Source organism: Bidens hawaiensis, unplaced genomic scaffold (assembly GCF_021521415.1).
Source record: "Bidens hawaiensis isolate Kalapana, Puna unplaced genomic scaffold, B.hawaiensis_p1.1 tig00040537_1, whole genome shotgun sequence".
In the NCBI taxonomy this organism is placed as follows: Eukaryota; Viridiplantae; Streptophyta; class Magnoliopsida; order Asterales; family Asteraceae; genus Bidens; species Bidens hawaiensis.
In genome coordinates this window covers 17,815-40,970 of record NW_027505663.1, presented here as the reverse complement: position 1 = coordinate 40,970, position 23,156 = coordinate 17,815, and the positions used below count along the sequence as shown (strand labels likewise).

Here is a 23,156-nt window from a genome sequence, read left to right as displayed (position 1 = left end):
TTATATCTTCGCCGAAACCCTACAAACAGTAGCGGCAACTTCGCCTGAACCCCATAACTTCGCCTGTAGCAGCTGTTCGGCCAGAGACGCATCAGAAACGTGCCAGAAACACCAAAACGCAGATCTCGAACCATAGCATAAGAGCCTAAGGCTCTGATACCACTTGTAGTTTCCCAGCCGGATCTACACGAGATATCGCGTTCTACGTAGGTGCGGAATCCCTACGTAAGACGTTACGAGCGTAGAAGACGATACGATTAAACACGTTACAATAAACACAAACACGTTATATTGCAACCGTAAACACGTGATACAAAGATCACCAAATACAGACTCTCTCTAACTCGTTCTCTGAATAATAAACTGAATTCGTTGGAATTTTTAATAATCCGTAACCTAAACAGCTTATATAGACACGACAACTTCGCCTGGCATGTTCAGGCGAAGTTGTCCCTAACTTCGCTTGTCTAACAAGTTCGCCCATATCAGCGAACTTGTTAGCAACTTCGCTTACATACAAAACATAAATCTAACTAACACGATTACAGACACTTGACACTGAACTACTGACATCTTGCACCAACATATTTTTTTTTTAACTTCGCCTAAAGTCAACTTCACCTAAAAGTCAACTTCGCCCCTCCTTAACTTCGCCTGACCATAACTTCGCCTGTCTAAAACTTCGCCTGACAGATAACTTCGCCTGAGATAAGCGAACTTGTGAGGTAGGCGAAGTTGTTCTAACTTCGCCTGTGGCAGAAGTTGTTACAACTTCGCCTATGGCGAAGTTGCTCTAACTTCGTACTTCCACAACACTGAACAGAATTGCATAGCGACGGTCACAAAACATGCACCAACAGACTCCCCTTTGACCGTTGCTCTCAATTCTAACAAACACAAAAGATCATCTGTTATAAAACATGCACCAACAAAGACACCACAGCATTAAATCTTGCCATCCCATATCTCCCGAAGAAAATGTCGTACGTGTGGTGTGGCTTCCTCATTACGACGAAGTCCACATCTTCTGTGCGGGAGTACTTCCCGTCTGTGAGAGTGACGGGGAAGGATAGGATACCCAAGGGGGTGTTTGTGCTGCCATCGAACCCTTCCATCGAGGCGTAGACCGTTTTCAGGAGTTCTTTGTCTTCGTCGTCCAGTTTGTCGAAGAACTGCCTATACTCCGTTGACGAAGCGCCGTTATCAGCAAGAGTACGAGAGGTGATGTAGTGCCCCAGCTGGCTTTTGATCACAATGGGGCCTTCTTTTTTGGGCCCTCCTGGCACACGCGGGAAGCGCACTTCAGCTTACTTCCACGCACTTGGCTCTGTCGTTCGTCGTTTTCTTCCTTTGACGTTGCCATGAACCATGTGGATGCTGATGTCGACGGGCTTTCGTCCGTTGCCCTTGTACCGATTGTCATTTCTCCCTCCGTTCTTGATTGACGCCACGAGGTGTGTAAGTTTTCCATCTTTGACGAATGTTTCGACAATATCCTTCAAAGACGTACACTCCTCTGTGGTGTGGCATTTTGTCCCGGGGAAGTCACAGGATTTGCTCTGATCAGCGTTGTGACGCTGCCGGATTATTGGAGCCTTTGGCCACGGGAGTTTCTCGGTGGCAAATATCTCGGTGACGCTTTTGGTGAGTGGCGTCCATCTTGGATTCCGGTTTGACGAGTGCGTGTTGTCCCTTCCGCCTAAAAAAGGGCGGGGGCTGGATGAGGTGTCCAAGTTTATCCTTGACTGCCAAATGCCAAGCTTTCGCTTTTTGTTTTGTCGGGCGGTACGGACGTTGTTTTCTCTTGTCCTCTGCGTGTAGAGGTTTGTGCTCTGGGGGAGGTTTCTACCCAGTTGCTTCTCCGTCTCGGCAAAGCGTTTAGCTGCCGTCATGATGACATCCCATGTGGATGGCATGCCATCTTTACCCGTCAAAGTGCGGATAAACTCTGGGTATTCGGCGCCCTGGATAAAAGCGGCGCGAACAAAATCTTCGCTTATGGTGCCCAGACTCAGCTTCTTTGAGTTGAAGCGAGTGATGAAGTCTAGCAAAAATTCCTCTTCCTCTCTAACGCAGTTGAGGATCGTCCATTGCTCTTCAGTATATTTTCTTTGTTGACTGAAGTGCTGGCTGAACTTGTGCTGGAAGTCTGCCCAATCATAGATGTGGTGGACTGGTAGACGATCAAACCATGCTCTGGCTGCTCCGACGAGCGTCATCTGGAACATGTAACACCACGTGGGTTCCGTCCAATTGCTGACGGTTGCCCCCGCTATGAATCTGTTCAAGTGATCGTCTGGGTCGGACACGCCATCGTAGGTGCCTATGTTGGACATCTGTTTGGCACTCTTCGGAGCAATTGCTTCCGCAATGTCTATTGCAAACTTGGACGTTCCCGCATTTGTAACAGTCGGTCTGAAAGTTTTGGAGAAGTCACGTGGGTTTCCCCCCGCGTTCATTGGCTTGAAAGTTTCTCCAAAATTTCTTTTCGAACGGAAGTCTACTTCTTTTCGCTTCCCTTTCGCCTTATGACGAGGGTTTGCGTCACTGTCAGATTCTTCCCACTCATCATCCGAATACTCGCAATCATTGCTCATGTTGAGCTATTGTCAAGTGCTTCCGAATTCGTCATTAGCCTGTTGGAGTGAACGTAAACGTTCATCCAACTCAGCTTGGAATTCTTTCTGACGTGCTTCCGCCCAAGCTTTAACTTGATCCAGTGTTTGGCGGGGAAGCCTCGTCTGTTGTTTCTCCAACTGGGTATCAATGAATCCCAGGGGAGGATTGTTTACTGCACTTGCCCCGGCTTGGGTAACCGGGGTAGTGTTCGTAAAAATTGTGTACTCGCCGGTGTTCCCCCCAGTAGCTGGGGTTGTGGTTACCGGAGTTTCTTGGTCACTCGTTGGCCTTGGCATCGGAGTAACCTTAACCATCTTTCATGAGGTTTTGAAAAAACTGAGAAAAAGAATTAGTTCTAGCTTTATGCACGGATGGCGCCAATGAAGAAACACTAAATGACCCCGGCAGATTACGGATAATCTTAGGGTTAAGTAGATGTTTCCCACGAGGGTTAGGTCCGGCAAAGATGGTTATTCTTCTCGACCTGCAAAACAGACACCGTGAGCTCGTCACTGAGAAGGGGGGGGGGGTTCCTCCTTGTGACCACCCTCCGGCGTGAGAATCAGACTAGATTGCTCTGAATATAAGTGTATATAGAGAGAAATAGCTAGAGAAGATAAGATGATGATACCGTTCCAAGGTGTTGGAGTATTTATAGCCGAAGGTAGGTTTCCAAGCAGGTACGGTCAGCTGTATAATATTCCTTTTCCACCAACTACGGGCTATGTACGTGCCACGATGGGAGTTGGTGGGTAGGCAGCGGCTGATAGTGACATTTTGTACTGGAGCGTGCTCCTCCTCGTACTATTGTCGGTGAGCTGTCACCCTGTGATTGATTCATGGGCTACTCTGGTCAAATCTTGTCTATTTTGTCCATACCTTGGCAGGTATAGTACAAAAGATCTTCCAGAAGCGTACGGACTAGCTCTTTTCCCGCCCTGCTCATTCGTTCTTCAGGTGACATTACTGAAGTATAAGAGTTAGTGCCTTATGCGTGTAGCCTTACTGTTGGTGCGGGTAGCCTTCCTTCTTGGCTTGTACCCATAGCTGCGGGAACAGGCAGGGTACTGTACCAAGGGAGGCTTTCCTGCGGGAACAGCTGGCTTACTGCGTGTAAGGTCTTCATCTCTGAGCATGGTGGGTCCTGCGGAACCAGTTGGTCTTTGCGCAAACGTACCTCTTCAAGGTGTGTCTTGCGGGTCCAACTGGGCTTTGCGGGGACCTACCTCTTCAAGGAACCGGGTTCGGGTATGACCGGGTATTGGTAATAGTCGGGTAGGGTTCGGGTCGGGTATTGTCTCTAAAAATCATACCCTATGCATCAGGTTTGGGTAGGGTATAGAACTGGGTATTCTAAAACCGGGTATTTGAATACCCTATTATCGGGTATTGAAAAAACTCTATTTACGGGTTTTTTCGGGTTTTTTTCCGGTATTTTTTTATATAGATTGGATTTTTTAAAAGTTTACACTTTTTAGGGGTATTATTCGGGTATTTTTAAGGTATTTTTCGGGTATACATCGGGTATTTGAAATACCCGGTTTCGGGTATTGGAAAACCTCGGTTCCGGGTTCGGGAATTACCGGGTACAAATCGGGTTTTCGGGTATTACCAAGTATAAATAGGGTCCGGTTCGGGTTCGGGTTTTAGTGCCAAAATGTATACCCTATCCGTACCCTACGGGTAGGGTCGGGTTCGGGTTCGAGTATTAAAAACCCGGGTATTAGAAAAACCGGTTCCGGATATTTATTTCGGGTCCGGTTCCGGGTTCGGGTTTTTTGTGCACCTCTATATGAGAGAGTTGCATTGGAAAATAGGGAGAAAAATAAGGGCTTTTAACAAAATGGATCAAGTCCGTTTTTTAGGGGTGATTGGGCCTGATATAACGGGCCAATCTTTAATTGACCCAAGTTCATGCTTATGCAGTAAAACTAATGGAAGTTATAGTATTATACATTTATACGCTTCATCACTTCATGGAGTTCGCGGTTACTTTACTTTTACTTTTCAAATGTGTATCTAGTCGAAATTAACCAGCTTAATAAAATGCTTATATAATGTGTATTTCGGACTATTTTATGACCGGTGATTCAAACTCATATTCGAAGTCATTGTCTACTGAATTTAGCATGAATACCTTCTTCAATTGCCACATTAAATAAGAACTAGCAACAGGCTAGAAAAGAAACAAGAGATAATTACATAACAAGCAGAGAATTTACCAGCCTATTAGGTAAAAGTATAAAATTGATTCATTTCCGAAAAGTGCTAACTGTAAAAGAACAACTATCCACATCAAAATCCCATATCCACAAATTTCTATTATTATTAAGCACCACCTCCGACAAGTTTTTTTATAAATGATTCAAATCTCTATTATTATTAAGCACCACCTCCGACAAAATTCACCTATCAACTCCTACTTTGGAAGCAATGGAGCAATTGTTAACTAACTCCAAGTGATAAAATTTAAGAAACTTGCTACATAATAGAGAATCGGCTAAACCAAGTATCCACCCAAACTTGGACTCCTCCCATCCTCCACTTAAAATTTTAAATTGTTCCAAGGAATGATATCTTTATCATGAAGAAATAGACTTGATATGACAATATGATGCCAAACCCTGTTACCCGACCCAATGTCTAACCCTTCTAGGACACTAGCCCAATTTTCACAAATAGTTTTAATAATTGCAACCCATGAATCATTGGATCTATTCAAACAAACCACCTCCATGACAAGATCCAAATTGAAGCTTTTAAGCCATTAATTCCCAGCCTCTCTTTTTGTTTCTCCGTCATGACAAGATCCCAGTTAACCCACGCAATTTTCCTATTTATTTCCATAGACCCTTATAAATATTAGAGTGAATGGTTTCAAGTGTTCGAGCAACAAAATTTGACATAAGAAAAAAGTGACAAATAGATTCCCAAAGTCCAAGAGCGGACTTAACTAACGTACACTGCCTTCCAGTAGACAACAAATTGGCTTTTTTTCTAGTTAGATAATCTGAATATAAACTTAACAACAATACTCCACCAACTCAGCGTCCTATGCATATTACTCCCTACTAATGAAAGACCAAGACATAATGTGACATCTTCAAAATCCACCTCGATTCTATAGGGATTTAACTTATGCTCGTTTAGTCGTTTAGCTTACACCCACATACCAAGACCAACCTCTGTGAAGGGGAGCAACGTTGCCCCTCCACAGTGTCACGTCACTTCCACGGGGGTACTAGAGGCAACAAAACCCCACCTAATGTTGTCCTCCGTGGTTTGTTGCCCCGAGAAGCTTTAAACTCTTTTTTTATAATAAAATTAAAAAGAAAATAAAAATACTCAAACTAAAATAAAATTAAAAAACAAAAACATACCGCCCAATTAAAAACATAAAATAACCTACTTAATTAACTAAAATAAACTAATACTCGTTTTCGTCCTCGTTCACGTTTTCATCCTCGTCTTCTTTCTCGTTCGCATATTTGGCTAGGTTTCTTTCCTTTTTCTTCTCAAAAAAAGTCCGCCTTTTCGGTTGTAGATGAGATAGATCATCCGCGAGGAACTTCATATCATTTTTTCGTCCCCGTTCCAATAGCATTTTTTTTCTCTCATTGTGTATCGTTTTTATATTCCGCATGCATTTTTCTCTCTCTTCATGCATCTTTTGCTTTCCTCATTTGTTTCTTTTTTAACCGTGACAATCTCGGAAAGTCTAAGCTCCAAGTTGTTAAAATCGCAAGCTCACTTCGGAACTCATCAAGGATGTCGTTTTAGACAAAGATCCTCCACCTCTCGACGTCGCCTTGGCTTTATCTTTTCCGACTGGGCATTGTAACCCAAGCGGTTCATCAAAAAGAAAATCGGGATCTTGATCGTTTAAGTTAAATTAACAACGAGCATCCGATTTGGCTTGAGACGATGATTGATTGGCCGAAATAGATATTGTATTTGACCGTTTGGACGGTCGCGAAAAAAGTAGCGGGATGGGAACCCACTTTGGTGAGCTTATAATATCCTCCAAGCTTCCAACATATTAAAATCGACATTATATTCGGCTCGGTATTGTTTTAAGATAAACTCCATAATGTTGGCATCGCTCATGCCGCTTTTTCTACAGCTTGTTTCACATCGTTGTACAAGTTGTCGAAGTTGGTTGTTTTAGTTCTTATTGAGTTCCATTTGCTGTAGACCTCGACTCATTGTGTCTTAGAACTTACCATGTAAACTCGCCCAAAAACTAGGGGAATGTTTACCGTCACATTCGATCGAGTCCTCAAATTAGTCAATCTACGCACGTGCCAACACAACCTCCTCGCCCGTTTGCCACTTCCTTCGATCACCTTTAGTTTTGGTTGTTTCAATTTGAGTTTTTTAAATAACTTCGTTTTTTGATGTAGTAGAAGCTACTTGTGGTTCGGGTACTTGAGTTTCGGGTAATTGAGAAGACATATGGCATTACCAGTTGTAATAACATATTAGAACATGTTTGTGACGTTTGTGGGGGTGGCATTGTGGGTCGATAACCTTGTTGGTTGGCAAAAAAGGGTTAGCATGGTCATTGCTTGCAAGCAAACTACTCAACCACATTTGCGCAGGATCCCAGGGTTCGGCTTTGGGTTCGGGTTTGGAGTTGTATCGGGGTTCATTTTTTTTAAGATGTTGAGAATTTTTGGAAAAGAATATTGTTATGGATAAGAAAATGTGTGATGGAGAAGATAGTTTTTTGGGTTTAAATAGAATAATTTAATTAAATTATCTTTTTTTTAAACAAACAATCATTTTTTTTAACTTGGTTCGTATTATTATTATTTTTTTAAAAAATGGCATTTAGTTGTAAATTTATAAAGTTGAGGGTGTTGAAGAACAAAGTTGCATAAATATAGGGTTGTTGGGCATGAGGAGATGGATGGTAATGTTATCGAGATGCACGCCCATTGGATGACCTGGATAGCGTTATTTTAAAGCTCACAAGTCAGTATTATTATTAATTGTCCCATTTCTCCTTCATTTTCATTTTCTATTCATTCATTCCGGCGGCGTTGTTAAAAATGTCTTCTTCGACTCTCAAGCGTTGGTTGAGGCCTGAGGTTCGTACTAATCGATCGATGCTATTATTAATTAGTTTTGTGAATCAGATCTAATAGATCTATGGCTTTTTAAAAAAAAAAAAAAACACAGGTATACCCTCTGTTTGCTGCTCTTGGCGTTGCCGTTGGAATCTGCGGGATGCAATTGGTTCGCAACATCAGCGGCAATCCTGAAGTCAGGTACATAATTGGATTGCTGTGTGTTTGCTTTCGATGCCAGTTGTTGCACTTCTAGGCTGATATTATTTTTGTGTCTTTTAGATGATTGATTGAACCATGTGTCTACTGTCTAGAGTTTAGTTTAGAATTTTGTAACACCCCGTAACCGCAGCGGAAACGTACACGGGATGCAACAGACACATCTGATATCAACAGCATTGCTTATAAAGAAAATACCACTACATTAATTTATAACATATTACATTGTTGCGAGTTTCATTACTGTCTAGGTGTTACACACATATTTTACCGATAAGACATTAATAAATTCATTACAAAACAAAGAGCAGCAAGCTTCCAACAGGTAGCACAGATAGTTAAGCACACATCAATCAATCCAACTTGGGCATACCTAGAAAACATGTAAAGAAAACGGGTCAACTACGAATAGTTGGTGAGTTTCACTAATTTAAATAAACACTGACAAATCATTTTAATAATCATTTATTAACAATATAATCATGCTGGGAACTATGTTACCCCAGAACATTTCCAATAACTTTCTGGGAACTATGTTACCCCAGAACAATAATAACCCCTGGGAACTATGTTACCCCAGAACAATAACAACCCCTGGGAACTATGTTACCCTAGAATAATAATAACCCCTGGGAACTATGTTACCCCAGAACAACAACAACCCCTGGGAACTATGTTACCCCAGAACAATAACAACCCCTGGGAACTATGTTACCCCAGAACAATAACAACCCCTGGGAACTATGTTACCCCAGAATAATAATAACCCCTGGGAACTATGTTACCCCAGAACAATAACAACCCCTGGGAACTATGTTACCCCAGAATAATAATAACCCCTGGGAACTATGTTACCCCAGAACAATAACAACCCCTGGGAACTATGTTACCCCAGAATAATAATAACCCCTGGGAACTATGTTACCCCAGAACAATAACAACCCCTGGGAACTATGTTACCCCAGAATAATAATAACCCCTGGGAACTATGTTACCCCAGAACAACAATAACCCCTGGGAACTATGTTACCCCAGAACAATAACACATTATAAACATTTTATATATTCTATGCATCAGTCCATATATATATAAATGTACAAGTATTTCCATACGATCGGTATGTACTTAAATACTTTAAATAAGACATGTTTTCCGCCCCGGGAAAATATAATTAAGACAATTCATTAAAAGGGGCTCGTGAAAACTCACCTTGTTGTGAGTCGGTGAGTAATATCAGGAACAGCTACGTGCCTGGATCTGTAATATAATATCTAGTCGTTACTATATAATTCCCATAACTTAAATACGTATCAATCGGTACATCTGGGAACATTGTTAACCCAGTACTGTACTCGATTCGGGGACAATGTTAACCCCGTGACACTTCTAAGGACTCAGATTGACATTGCTTAGAGTTTGACAGTCAATTTAGTTAAGGTGATGAAATTATAGCTCGGTTTGACACCCCGTTTGGCCGTGGGGCCCATTTCCGGTATTTCGGTGCCGAAAACGGTAAAATCGGGTAAAATTACCCAAATCATCCGAATTATTTTCGGATGATTTATTTTTACTTAATTTACTTAGATTTATGAAATAGTCTATTTTTAGAGTTTTCATGTACCAGTCAGCTCGCTTATGCGAACTTTGCCGGTTTACACGTTTTAAGCTTTAAAAACTTGTTTTTATGTTCTTTTTAGCACAAATAATTACCCGATTAGTCTCGGGTCTTGAAATTTTGCACAAAACTTAATTTGACAGAAAGGAATTTTGTAAAAATTTTCCAGATTTATTTTCTTATATTTATATTTATTTATCTATTTTTAAATCTTATTAAAATACTAAATATATCAAAAATACCAAAACACTTTAGAAAAATCCCAAGTTTTTCTGGGATGATCTTGATCATCCTCATAACTTTCTGGAATTTTCCCAGATTTATTTTCCTACATTTACATTTATTTATCTATTTTTAAATCTTGTTAAAACACTAAATATATCAAAAATACCAAAACACTTTAGAAAAATCCCAAATTTTTCTGGGATGATCTTTATCATCCTCATAACTTTCTGGAATTTTCCCAGATTTATTTTCCTACATTTACATTTATTTATCTATTTTTAAATCTTGTTAAAACACTAAATATATCAAAAATACCAAAACACTTTAGAAAAATCCCAAATTTTTCTGGGATGATCTTTATCATCCTCATAACTTTCTGGAATTTTCCCAGATTTATTTTCCTACATTTACATTTATTTATCTATTTTTAAATCTTGTTAAAACACTAAATATATCAAAAATACCAAAACACTTTAGAAAAATCCCAAATTTTTCTGGGATGATCTTTATCATCCTCATAACTCCCTGGAATTTTTCCAGAATTTAAAACTTATTTTTCAAGCCATTTTCACCCAAAACCGAGCTAGAAAGCCCTAGAACTCGTTTCACCGAAAAGCCTACTTAGGCTTTTCCAACTGAGCTCAAATTTTGTGGGTGACTTTTATATGATATAAAAAGCTTATCTTAAATTTTCCGGAATTTTTCATCATGTTTTGCTATTTTTCACTATTTTTGGCCAAAACCGAGCATTAAATTCACCAAATATTCATCTTTTATCCAAAAATTACCAAAAATTCACAGATCTCATATTTTCATGTGTAGATCATCTCTGTGAAATTTCGTGACCCGACTCTAAGCACACGTAAATCTGTCCATTTTTCATAAACACACGAAAACCGAACTATTTTGTGTTTTCTAGCTTTAGATCGCAAGGATCTCGGTTTCTAGCCTTTGCTAGCCGCTAGATACAACACTTACAAGCACATCAACACCACACCAAGCAAACTATACCAACAATCAAACCATTTCTTTCAAAGTGTCGGTTTTTAAGTAAAAACAAAGGTTTTAACCGTAGAAATCCATTCCCGACTCTTTTTACTCATTTCTTGGACCAAGATCCCTTGTATAACATGTATACATCTCTTGATCATGCAAGAGTCGGTTTCATCTCGGGTTTTCACCCATCTTTCACATGGAAACTCATTTTTACAAGATTTCAACCGTAAAATTTTATTCTAAACACTTTTAACTCATTACTTGGATCAAGATCCTTTGTATAACTTGTATACATCCCTTGATCATACGAGAACCGGTTCCATCTCGGGTTTTCACCCATATTTCACTTGGAACCTTCCTTTTCTCAAGATCATGGAGTTAGAAGTAGGATTCAAGCATCAAAACATGTTCATACCTTGTGATTTTTGGTTAAAAACTCAAGAGCTTGGATGTATGTTTGAAGATTTGAGAGAGTTTGTGTGAAATGTGTTGAAGAAAAAAGAAAATGATATGAATGATAATAACACAAGGACCGATCGGTCCATAAGGTGGATGGGGGTGGGCCCCACACATCAATTCTAGGCCACACATTCGGATTACGCAATCCGGATAATGTTGTGGATAATCTGGTTCAGTTCGTTTCTCGTTTAGACTCGTAATTCGGCTTAAAACGAGCATAAAATGGTTGTTTTTTCGGGTCAAAAATAAAATTTACATAAAACTGATTTAAAAACTTTAAAAACTTAACCCATGACATTAAAACATCATATTATCGATATTTGTGCATCTTTTTCGGTTTGATTGATCGTCTCTTGCTTGGTTTGGTGTTAAAGGTTTCGTTTAGCGTACCGACGTACCATTAAATCGAAATCCTTTTTCTGTGCTATAATTTACTTATCCCGAAGCATTAATACTTCGTAAATATCACTAAACATTATATACTTCGTCTATGATGAAACTCCCGATCCGTTCGGGTCTCAATAACCGATTATTGATTAATTGTAATTCCAATACGATTCACTATATAATTGAGTATGATTCATACTGTGAACCATATAAATTCGTATCAACGTGCTATAACTCATATAATCAATATTAAATAACACGTAAATAGTATATTCCGGCTAGGGTATACCTGAATTTGCCGGAATCGTTACATTCTCCCCCCGTTATAAAAATTTCGTCCTCGAAATTTTATGCGTCAACTACTTCCTTTTGAGGAAATAGGTGGGGGTATTTCTTCCGAAATTCATCCTTTCGTTCCCAAGTAAATTCTGGGCCTCGTTGGGAATTCCATCTAACTTTGACCAACGAGATCTTATTGTGTCTAAGTTGCTTGATCTTACCGTCCACTATTTCGATGGGCTCCTCTACGAATTTGAGCCTATCACTTATTTGAACACCCTCTAAGGGTAACACCGATGTCTCATCCGCCAGACATCTTTTCAAATTCGACACATGAAACACATTATGAACTGCACTTAGTTCCTCAGGCAGTTCTAGTCGGTAAGCTACCGGACCGATCTTTGCAGTAATGTTGAATGGTCCAATGTATCTAGGGGCCAACTTCCCCGCCTTTCCAAATCTGACCACTCCTTTCCAGGGTGATACTTTCAAGTATACATTTTCACCCTTCTCAAATGACAACGGTTTTCGACGGGTATCAGCATAACTCTTCTGCCGATCCCGCGCGGCTTTCAGGTTGTTCTTAATCTCAAGAATCTTGCTGGTCGTCTCCTGGACCAGATCCGATCTAATGACCTGCGGGTCACCCACTTCAGACCAGCAAAGTGGTGATCGGCACTTCCGCCCATACAATGCTTCATAAGGTGCTGCCTTTATACTGCTGTGATAACTGTTATTATAGGAAAATTCAACGAGCGGGAGATGTTGATCCCAATTTCCCTTAAAGTCCAGTACGCAGGCACGAAGCAAATCCTCCAAAGTTTGAATAGTCCTCTCAGACTGACCATCGGTCTGAGGGTGGTAAGCTGTGCTTAGGTCAATACGTGTTCCCAATGCTTCTTGGACAGCTTGCCAAAGTTTGGAGGTGAAATGGCTATCCCTATCGGAGATGATCGAGATGGGGATGCCATGACGAGACACTATTTCATTTATATAAATTTGCGCAAGTCTCTCAGTGTTAAAAGTATTCCTAATTGGAATAAAATGTGCCGATTTGGTTAATCGATCCACGATTACCCAAATCGCATCATGACCTCGGGGTGTCTTGGGGAGGTGTGTCACAAAATCCATTGTGATCTGCTCCCACTTCCATTCCGGAATTTCCGGTTGTTGCAACATTCCCGAAGGTTTCTGGTGCTCCGCCTTAACCCTCGCACACGTCGTACACTTGCCGACGTATGTGGCTATATCCTTTTTCATTCCTGGCCACCAGTAAAATTCTTTCACATCCTTGTACATTTTATCTGATCCCGGATGTATGGAATATTTCGATTTATGAGCTTCGTCCATGATTAAATCACGAAGGTCATGGAGGGTCGGGATCCAAATCCGATTTTTGAAATAAAGAATTTCGTCCACACGCTGTTCGAAATTCTTCTCATTCCCGTAAAGTCCTTCTTTAACCAATTGGCCCTCTTTCAACGCCTCGCGTTGAGCGACTCGAATTAAATCTGAAAGGTTCGACTGGACTATCATCCCCAACGCTCGCACACGTAGTGGCTTGACTCGATCCTTTCTACTCAAGGCATCGGCTACAACGTTAGCCTTGCCGGGGTGATATCGTATGTCACAGTCATAGTCACTCAGCAACTCGACCCATCTTCGTTGCCTCATATTCAGTTCTTTCTGATCGAATATGTGTTGCAAACTTTTATGATCAGTGAATATGGTGCACTTTGTACCGTAGAGATAGTGTCTCCAGATTTTAAGTGCAAAGATGACTGCTCCCAGTTCCAAGTCATGAGTAGTGTAGTTTTTCTCATGAACTTTTAACTGTCGAGACGCATAGGCTATGACCTTTTTATTTTGCATTAACACGCACCCTAACCCTTTACGGGATGCGTCACAATATACAACAAATCCATCGTCTCCGTCGGGGAGGCTTAAGATTGGCGCTTGGCACAATCTTTGTTTTAGCGTTTGAAACGCCGTTTCCTGCTCTTCACCCCATTCATATTTCCGATCCTTTTGAGTCAGGAGGGTTAAAGGTTGGGCGATGCTGGAAAAGTTCTCTATAAATCGACGATAGTATCCAGCTAAGCCTAAGAATTGGCGGATTTCTTTCGGAGATTTAGGCGCTTGCCAATTCTTAATAGCTTCAACCTTACTCGGATCAACGTGTATTCCTTGGTGGTTTATAACATGACCGAGGAATTGCACCTCTTGTAACCAGAAGTTACACTTGGAGAATTTTGCATATAACTTCTCCTGATCCAGGAGCTCTAAAACTAACTTTAAGTGTTGCTCGTGCTCCTCTTTACTCTTCGAGTATATCAAAATATCGTCAATAAATACAATGACGAACTTGTCGAGATAGGGTTTACAGACTCGGTTCATGAGATCCATGAACACTGCTGGCGCATTTGTTAGCCCAAAAGGCATAACTAAAAATTCGTAGTGGCCGTAGCGAGTCCGGAACGCGGTTTTTGGGATATCCTCCTCTTGAATTCTAACTTGGTGGTATCCCGATCTAAGATCAATTTTTGAGAAATAGCTCGCACCTTGCAGTTGGTCGAACAAATCATCGATTCGGGGAAGAGGATATCTATTTTTGATGGTTAATTTGTTCAATTCCCTGTAGTCAATGCACATTCGAAGGCTTCCGTCCTTCTTTTTCACAAATAGTACAGGTGCACCCCACGGGGAATAACTGGGACGTATAAATCCCTTATCCAACAATTCCTGCAACTGGTTGGATAGTTCTTGCATCTCGGACGGTGCAAGTCTGTAAGGGGCCTTAGCAACAGGGCCGGCTTGAGGTAACAGATCGATTCTGAATTCGACCTGTCGGGTTGGCGGTAATCCAGGAAGTTCCTCTGGAAAAACTTGTGGAAATTCGCGTACCACGGGAATATCGTCCACCCGTTTTTCCTCAGAATCAGCGGCCGTCAGGCTCGCTAGATACGCCACACATCCCTGACGTATATATTTCAACACCTTGAGGTGGGATATAAATGGTATCATGGTGCCGGATTTTTCTCCCTGCACTAATACCTCCTCGTCATCCGACACCCGGATCTTGACGGTTTTCTTTTCACAGTTTATTTCTACCCTATTACGTGCCAACCAATCCATTCCCACTATCACGTCAAAACTACCCAATTCTACCGGTAATAAGTCAATCAGGAAGGATTGTTCGCTTAGAATAAAAGGGCAATTCCGAACAATCCGATTAACTATCATGGTTTTACCGTTAGCGACCTCTACGGTGTAGGGTTCTATGGTTTCACCAATAGGAAGGTTTGCTATCGAAAGGAATCTAACGGAGACAAAACTTCTATCGGCGCCTGTATCAAATAATACAGAAGCGTACTGATCAGAGACGAGGAAGGTACCTGTCACTACGCTGGGGTCCTGGCGCGCCTCGTTCGCTCCCATCACAAATGCCCGGCCTCGCGCCGGATTGGACGACGATGGCTGACCCGCGAGTTGTCTCCCGTTTCCTCCCTGATTCAGTTTCGGGCAGTTCCTTTTGAAGTGATCCGTGCTGCCGCATTCGTAGCAAGCACGGCTAGTGGTCACCATCTGGTTTCCTTGCGGGTTCTGCTGTCGGGCTGGTTGAGTTCTAAATGGTTGCGCCCGAATAGGTTGTGGTTGACGGTTCAGGTTGTTCAGATTTGTCTTACAATTTGGTGCGTAGTGTCCAACCCTGCCACACCGGTGGCACACCACCTCCTTGCACACGCCACTATGGTGGTAACCACATTTCCCGCATTTAGGAAACGTTCCCCTCTGCGGTTCTTGCCTTCCGCCCGAACTAGTCATGGCATAGCTCTGGGCAGCGGGCCTAGCTCGTTTGTTTTGTTGCTTCTCTCGGATCCTATTGTCATACGTACCTCGCTTTCCCCCAGCCGACTCTCCCGTCGCCTTTATCGATCCGCTCCTTAAGAAATCATACGTGACAATACCAGCCTGTGTCACTGCACCCTCATACGTCTGGTGCCCTCCCGCGTTAACTATGCTCCTCACTACTGGAGTAAGTCCCCAAATATAACGTTCCACCCTTTTTGACTCTGGGGTGACCAACCACGGCACTAATCGTGACAGTTCATTAAACCGGTTGGTATATCCCAAGTGGTCCGCCCCATGCATCTCTAGGTTCCACAACTCATGTTCCAGTTTCTGCAATTCATTCTTTGGGCAGAAATGTTTCAAAACAAGATCCTTAAGCTCTGCCCAGGTCATGCGGTTTGTCGCCGCCTGACCTCGAGTCTGTACTATGGTGTTCCACCATGTCAAGGCATGGTCTGTGAACGTACAGGTGGCGTACTTAACGACACAATCCTCGGGACAGTTGCTGATATTTACCACTGATTCTATTTTCTCTAACCATTTCACTAACCCATTCGGTCCTTCCGACCCGTTAAATTCTAAAGGCTTGCATAACATAAAATCCTTGATTGAACAACCCCTGGATGGTCCAGTGCGGTTGGTCTCTACAGTAGGGATAGGGCCATTACTGTCGGTAGCGACCACCGTAGGCGGTGCGTCAGTACTCGGCATAGTGTTATCGGTAGGTGGAGGATTAGCATTATGTTCCCCGCCATTATTTATGGGCGTTTGATTGCTCGGAGGGGTTGGATTAGACGAATTATTAATGCTGGCGGCGATGCGCGATACTATATCCGGTATCGCCGCCTCCAACTGTTGAGCAATCAAACGGCTCACATCTACTTCCGATACTTTCGTTGATCGTTTCGGTGCCATTCTACACAACATCAAGGAAACACATATAATTAATACCATTCCAAATTATGAAACACAAACACATTCCATACATTAATAAACATTAGTACATATTACACAAACATCCATTTACATACTTCCCAGTCATCATTACACAACTAAGTTTTAATACAAAGGGCCTATGTTGGTATCATCCTCGACATAACCCGCAATGGGTCAGTGCTTGAATGATACCCAAAAGTATCGATAATGATATGCCCTACAAGAGACCCCCTATGGGCCAGTGGTTGTACTATAACTAAACAAGATTCACTCCGTGTTAGTATCACCACTAACTACTTACACGGAGTATCAAAAAGCGGTTCAAGATTCTACCATCCAACACGTCTACACATGGTGGTAAACCAACCCCACCAACACCGCCACCAGCACCACCAGCACCGCCATCATAACCCGCATTCGGGTTTCCATCTGGTCGATCAACCAGTGGGAGTATGAGCACTCCCTTTTTAACTGGTTAATAGCATACTGGTGGTCCAGTATGCTGTCCCCGAGGTACGCCCGCCTCTGTACCCCCACGTCCAGGGCGGCAGAGTGCTCGTTCACCTGCTCGGTGAGAACACGTAGCCAAGCCGCCAAGTCCCGCTCCTGCCTTGGCAGACCCCACACAGGTAGGGTTGCAGGCTCGGGTTGGGGGCGGGAAGACTCGCCCCGGTGGTATGTGGATCTGGGTGGGGTAACAGTGGGCGGAACATACGGGGCACTGATCCGCGCCGTGAGGCGGGGACCGTGTCTGGGGGGAATCGGGGTGGTCTGTGGTGCGGGCGAGGTAGGAGACCTGGTAACCCTAGCAGGGGAGGGTACACTAGCACTCCTAGCTGGGGTGGTCTGTCTAGAAGTACTATGACTAGCCTCCGAAGGCTCGGAGCTGGGTGCTACACTTGGGCTTCCAGAGGCCCCGGAACTAGCCTCTTCCGGGTCCTCTTCCGTCGACACACTAGGTGTTCTTGCCATTATACCTGCACACAAGTTAACAAACATATAGTCCTTTTCGTAGTGTAATTCATAATTAAATTAATCATGCACTTACTTATACAATTTTGCCACATAATAGTATTATTATACATTTACACGTATGTTGCCAATTTTACCTATTTAAGTTCCCCGTGACTTCCCCTGAATTCCCTCGTGCAGACAAGTCTGTTATTATGTTCCGGACCATAATAACCCACTTGTCCATCCAAGTTCATCCCGATCTCGTCACAATATATTATGAGTTGATATTCAGATCCTATAATACTTGAGCTACTGGTTATATTTTAGGTATCTTTTTCAGACATCCTAATTCTTTATAACCAATGGCTCTGATACCAAGTTCTGTAACACCCCGTAACCGCAGCGGAAACGTACACGGGATGCAACAGACACATCTGATATCAACAGCATTGCTTATAAAGAAAATACCACTACATTAATTTATAACATATTACATTGTTGCGAGTTTCATTACTGTCTAGGTGTTACACACATATTTTACCGATAAGACATTAATAAATTCATTACAAAACAAAGAGCAGCAAGCTTCCAACAGGTAGCACAGATAGTTAAGCACACATCAATCAATCCAACTTGGGCATACCTAGAAAACATGTAAAGAAAACGGGTCAACTACGAATAGTTGGTGAGTTTCACTAATTTAAATAAACACTGACAAATCATTTTAATAATCATTTATTAACAATATAATCATGCTGGGAACTATGTTACCCCAGAACATTTCCAATAACTTTCTGGGAACTATGTTACCCCAGAACAATAATAACCCCTGGGAACTATGTTACCCCCAGAACAATAACAACCCCTGGGAACTATGTTACCCCAGAATAATAATAACCCCTGGGAACTATGTTACCCCAGAACAACAATAACCCCTGGGAACTATGTTACCCCAGAACAATAATAACCCCTGGGAACTATGTTACCCCAGAACAATAACAACCCCTGGGAACTATGTTACCCCAGAATAATAATAACCCCTGGGAACTATGTTACCCCAGAACAATAACAACCCCTGGGAACTATGTTACCCCAGAATAATAATAACCCCTGGGAACTATGTTACCCCAGAACAATAACAACCCCTGGGAACTATGTTACCCCAGAATAATAATAACCCCTGGGAACTATGTTACCCCAGAACAATAACAACCCCTGGGAACTATGTTACCCCAGAATAATAATAACCCCTGGGAACTATGTTACCCCAGAACAATAACACATTATAAACATTTTATATATTCTATGCATCAGTCCATATATATATAAATGTACAAGTATTTCCATACGATCGGTATGTACTTAAATACTTTAAATAAGACATGTTTTCCGCCCCGGGAAAATATAATTAAGACAATTCATTAAAAGGGGCTCGTGAAAACTCACCTTGTTGTGAGTCGGTGAGTAATATCAGGAACAGCTACGTGCCTGGATCTGTAATATAATATCTAGTCGTTACTATATAATTCCCATAACTTAAATACGTATCAATCGGTACATCTGGGAACATTGTTAACCCAGTACTGTACTCGATTCGGGGACAATGTTAACCCCGTGACACTTCTAAGGACTCAGATTGACATTGCTTAGAGTTTGACAGTCAATTTAGTTAAGGTGATGAAATTATAGCTCGGTTTGACACCCCGTTTGGCCGTGGGGCCCATTTCCGGTATTTCGGTGCCGAAAACGGTAAAATCGGGTAAAATTACCCAAATCATCCGAATTATTTTCGGATGATTTATTTTTACTTAATTTACTTAGATTTATGAAATAGTCTATTTTTAGAGTTTTCATGTACCAGTCAGCTCGCTTATGCGAACTTTGCCGGTTTACACGTTTTAAGCTTTAAAAACTTGTTTTTATGTTCTTTTTAGCACAAATAATTACCCGATTAGTCTCGGGTCTTGAAATTTTGCACAAAACTTAATTTGACAGAAAGGAATTTTGTAAAAATTTTCCAGATTTATTTTCTTATATTTATATTTATTTATCTATTTTTAAATCTTATTAAAATACTAAATATATCAAAAATACCAAAACACTTTAGAAAAATCCCAAGTTTTTCTGGGATGATCTTGATCATCCTCATAACTTTCTGGAATTTTCCCAGATTTATTTTCCTACATTTACATTTATTTATCTATTTTTAAATCTTGTTAAAACACTAAATATATCAAAAATACCAAAACACTTTAGAAAAATCCCAAATTTTTCTGGGATGATCTTTATCATCCTCATAACTTTCTGGAATTTTCCCAGATTTATTTTCCTACATTTACATTTATTTATCTATTTTTAAATCTTGTTAAAACACTAAATATATCAAAAATACCAAAACACTTTAGAAAAATCCCAAATTTTTCTGGGATGATCTTTATCATCCTCATAACTTTCTGGAATTTTCCCAGATTTATTTTCCTACATTTACATTTATTTATCTATTTTTAAATCTTGTTAAAACACTAAATATATCAAAAATACCAAAACACTTTAGAAAAATCCCAAATTTTTCTGGGATGATCTTTATCATCCTCATAACTCCCTGGAATTTTTCCAGAATTTAAAACTTATTTTTCAAGCCATTTTCACCCAAAACCGAGCTAGAAAGCCCTAGAACTCGTTTCACCGAAAAGCCTACTTAGGCTTTTCCAACTGAGCTCAAATTTTGTGGGTGACTTTTATATGATATAAAAAGCTTATCTTAAATTTTCCGGAATTTTTCATCATGTTTTGCTATTTTTCACTATTTTTGGCCAAAACCGAGCATTAAATTCACCAAATATTCATCTTTTATCCAAAAATTACCAAAAATTCACAGATCTCATATTTTCATGTGTAGATCATCTCTGTGAAATTTCGTGACCCGACTCTAAGCACACGTAAATCTGTCCATTTTTCATAAACACACGAAAACCGAACTATTTTGTGTTTTCTAGCTTTAGATCGCAAGGATCTCGGTTTCTAGCCTTTGCTAGCCGCTAGATACAACACTTACAAGCACATCAACACCACACCAAGCAAACTATACCAACAATCAAACCATTTCTTTCAAAGTGTCGGTTTTTAAGTAAAAACAAAGGTTTTAACCGTAGAAATCCATTCCCGACTCTTTTTACTCATTTCTTGGACCAAGATCCCTTGTATAACATGTATACATCTCTTGATCATGCAAGAGTCGGTTTCATCTCGGGTTTTCACCCATCTTTCACATGGAAACTCATTTTTACAAGATTTCAACCGTAAAATTTTATTCTAAACACTTTTAACTCATTACTTGGATCAAGATCCTTTGTATAACTTGTATACATCCCTTGATCATACGAGAACCGGTTCCATCTCGGGTTTTCACCCATATTTCACTTGGAACCTTCCTTTTCTCAAGATCATGGAGTTAGAAGTAGGATTCAAGCATCAAAACATGTTCATACCTTGTGATTTTTGGTTAAAAACTCAAGAGCTTGGATGTATGTTTGAAGATTTGAGAGAGTTTGTGTGAAATGTGTTGAAGAAAAAAGAAAATGATATGAATGATAATAACACAAGGACCGATCGGTCCATAAGGTGGATGGGGGTGGGCCCCACACATCAATTCTAGGCCACACATTCGGATTACGCAATCCGGATAATGTTGTGGATAATCTGGTTCAGTTCGTTTCTCGTTTAGACTCGTAATTCGGCTTAAAACGAGCATAAAATGGTTGTTTTTTCGGGTCAAAAATAAAATTTACATAAAACTGATTTAAAAACTTTAAAAACTTAACCCATGACATTAAAACATCATATTATCGATATTTGTGCATCTTTTTCGGTTTGATTGATCGTCTCTTGCTTGGTTTGGTGTTAAAGGTTTCGTTTAGCGTACCGACGTACCATTAAATCGAAATCCTTTTTCTGTGCTATAATTTACTTATCCCGAAGCATTAATACTTCGTAAATATCACTAAACATTATATACTTCGTCTATGATGAAACTCCCGATCCGTTCGGGTCTCAATAACCGATTATTGATTAATTGTAATTCCAATACGATTCACTATATAATTGAGTATGATTCATACTGTGAACCATATAAATTCGTATCAACGTGCTATAACTCATATAATCAATATTAAATAACACGTAAATAGTATATTCCGGCTAGGGTATACCTGAATTTGCCGGAATCGTTACAAATTTGTATCAATTACATCTAATAGCGCACTAGAAACTTGCTGTAGAGCTCACTAGCCAGAATTTGGAATATACAAATTTATACCAAATTTTTATATATGATATGTTCAATGTTAACCACATTTAACGAAATAGCAATTAATCCGCGGGGTATGGTCTAGTAGTTAAGCGGAGCCTAGGCGAGATTTTTACTACCAGCTTTATGATTAGTAGGGGTGGATAGACAAATAATCAACAAAAATAAAAATTGACAAATGCTTTCGTGTAAAATTACATGATAATATGATGTATGCTTGCTTTGTTTACTTGTTTTTTTTGCCCCTAATTATAAAGATTTGGAAAGAAGTTTAAGTATATTTTGTTATGTACTAGAGAATTCAAATTTTATAGTCAAAGTTTTTGCTAGTTTTTTCTTTCAAAACTTTCATCTAAGAAGGTTAAAGTTATAAGCATAGCTATCAAAGTCGGTAAGCGCACTCAGGGCGCATAGGCCTCGTCTAGAGCCTAGGCGCAAAAAAAGGCAAGGGTCTGAGAAAAACTGTGAGCTTATTTATGTGTGTGACGGCTATAAGTTTTTGATACACAAGCCTAACATGAAATATCTGGCTAAACAAATTTGGTTAAGTTTCAGGTTGAACCTCATGTTGCTAAAACATTTTAGGTTCCGGCCAACCTTGATGGTTCTGTCTAGATCGTTTATTTAATGATACTGTTTTGAAATGTGTTTTATGTAAACATAGAAGTTAAAAAGATAAATGCAGATAACGTGTTATAGGTTAAACATAATAGCTTACACTTTTCACATTTGTATACTTGGATATTGAAATCATGAGCAATCTGTTAGCCATTTATTAGTGTTTAGATTTGTACGGATAGATTGACTTATTTTTTGCTTGTCATGTATAGAGTGACCAAGGAGAATAGAGCTGCGGGTGTGCTGTATAACTTTGCCGAAGGTGAAAAGTACGCAGAGCATGCGTTGAGGAAGTTTGTTCGCAACAAGAGCCCGGAAATAATGCCGAATGTCAACTCCTTCTTTGCAGACCCAAAATAAACTTATTTCTGGTTTTGTAAAACCAGAAACCAGTTGGTCTCTTCTTGTTTTGCACTATTTAAAATCTATTCTTGAAGCAGTTATTGTGTTTGGAAAAGAGTTATGATTTATATGATCTTTCATAATCTGAGGCTGTGCCTTATTTTTTTACCTTCTCTCTCCGAAGACTACCATATAGTTTCTCTACTACTGCTGGTTCATGGAATTCAAATGGTTCACTTATAGTTGATGATATAATCTACAAGTTTTCAGTTTGAA

At 40.5% G+C, this 23,156-nt stretch overlaps 1 protein-coding gene across 1 annotated transcript; it reads left to right on the top strand.

The window, feature by feature from the left end:
- Nucleotides 1-7,556: 7,556 nt before the first annotated feature.
- Nucleotides 7,557-23,048, top strand: LOC143614579 (uncharacterized). The gene is made up of 3 exons (XM_077087976.1): nt 7,557-7,712; nt 7,804-7,892; nt 22,751-23,048. The coding sequence occupies exons 1-3, from the start codon at nt 7,674-7,676 to the stop codon at nt 22,896-22,898; spliced, it is 276 nt and encodes a 91-aa protein (XP_076944091.1). The 5' UTR covers nt 7,557-7,673; the 3' UTR covers nt 22,899-23,048.
- The last annotated feature ends 108 nt before the right edge of the window (nt 23,049-23,156 follow it).

Coding starts and splice junctions, on each gene's coding strand:
- LOC143614579 (XM_077087976.1), top strand. CDS start 7,674: ATGTCTTCTTCGACTCTCAAGCGTTGGTTGAGGCCTGAG. Junction 7,713..7,803: donor AGCGTTGGTTGAGGCCTGAG/GTTCGTACTAAT, acceptor AAAAAAACACAG/GTATACCCTCTGTTTGCTGC. Junction 7,893..22,750: donor AGCGGCAATCCTGAAGTCAG/GTACATAATTGG, acceptor TGTCATGTATAG/AGTGACCAAGGAGAATAGAG.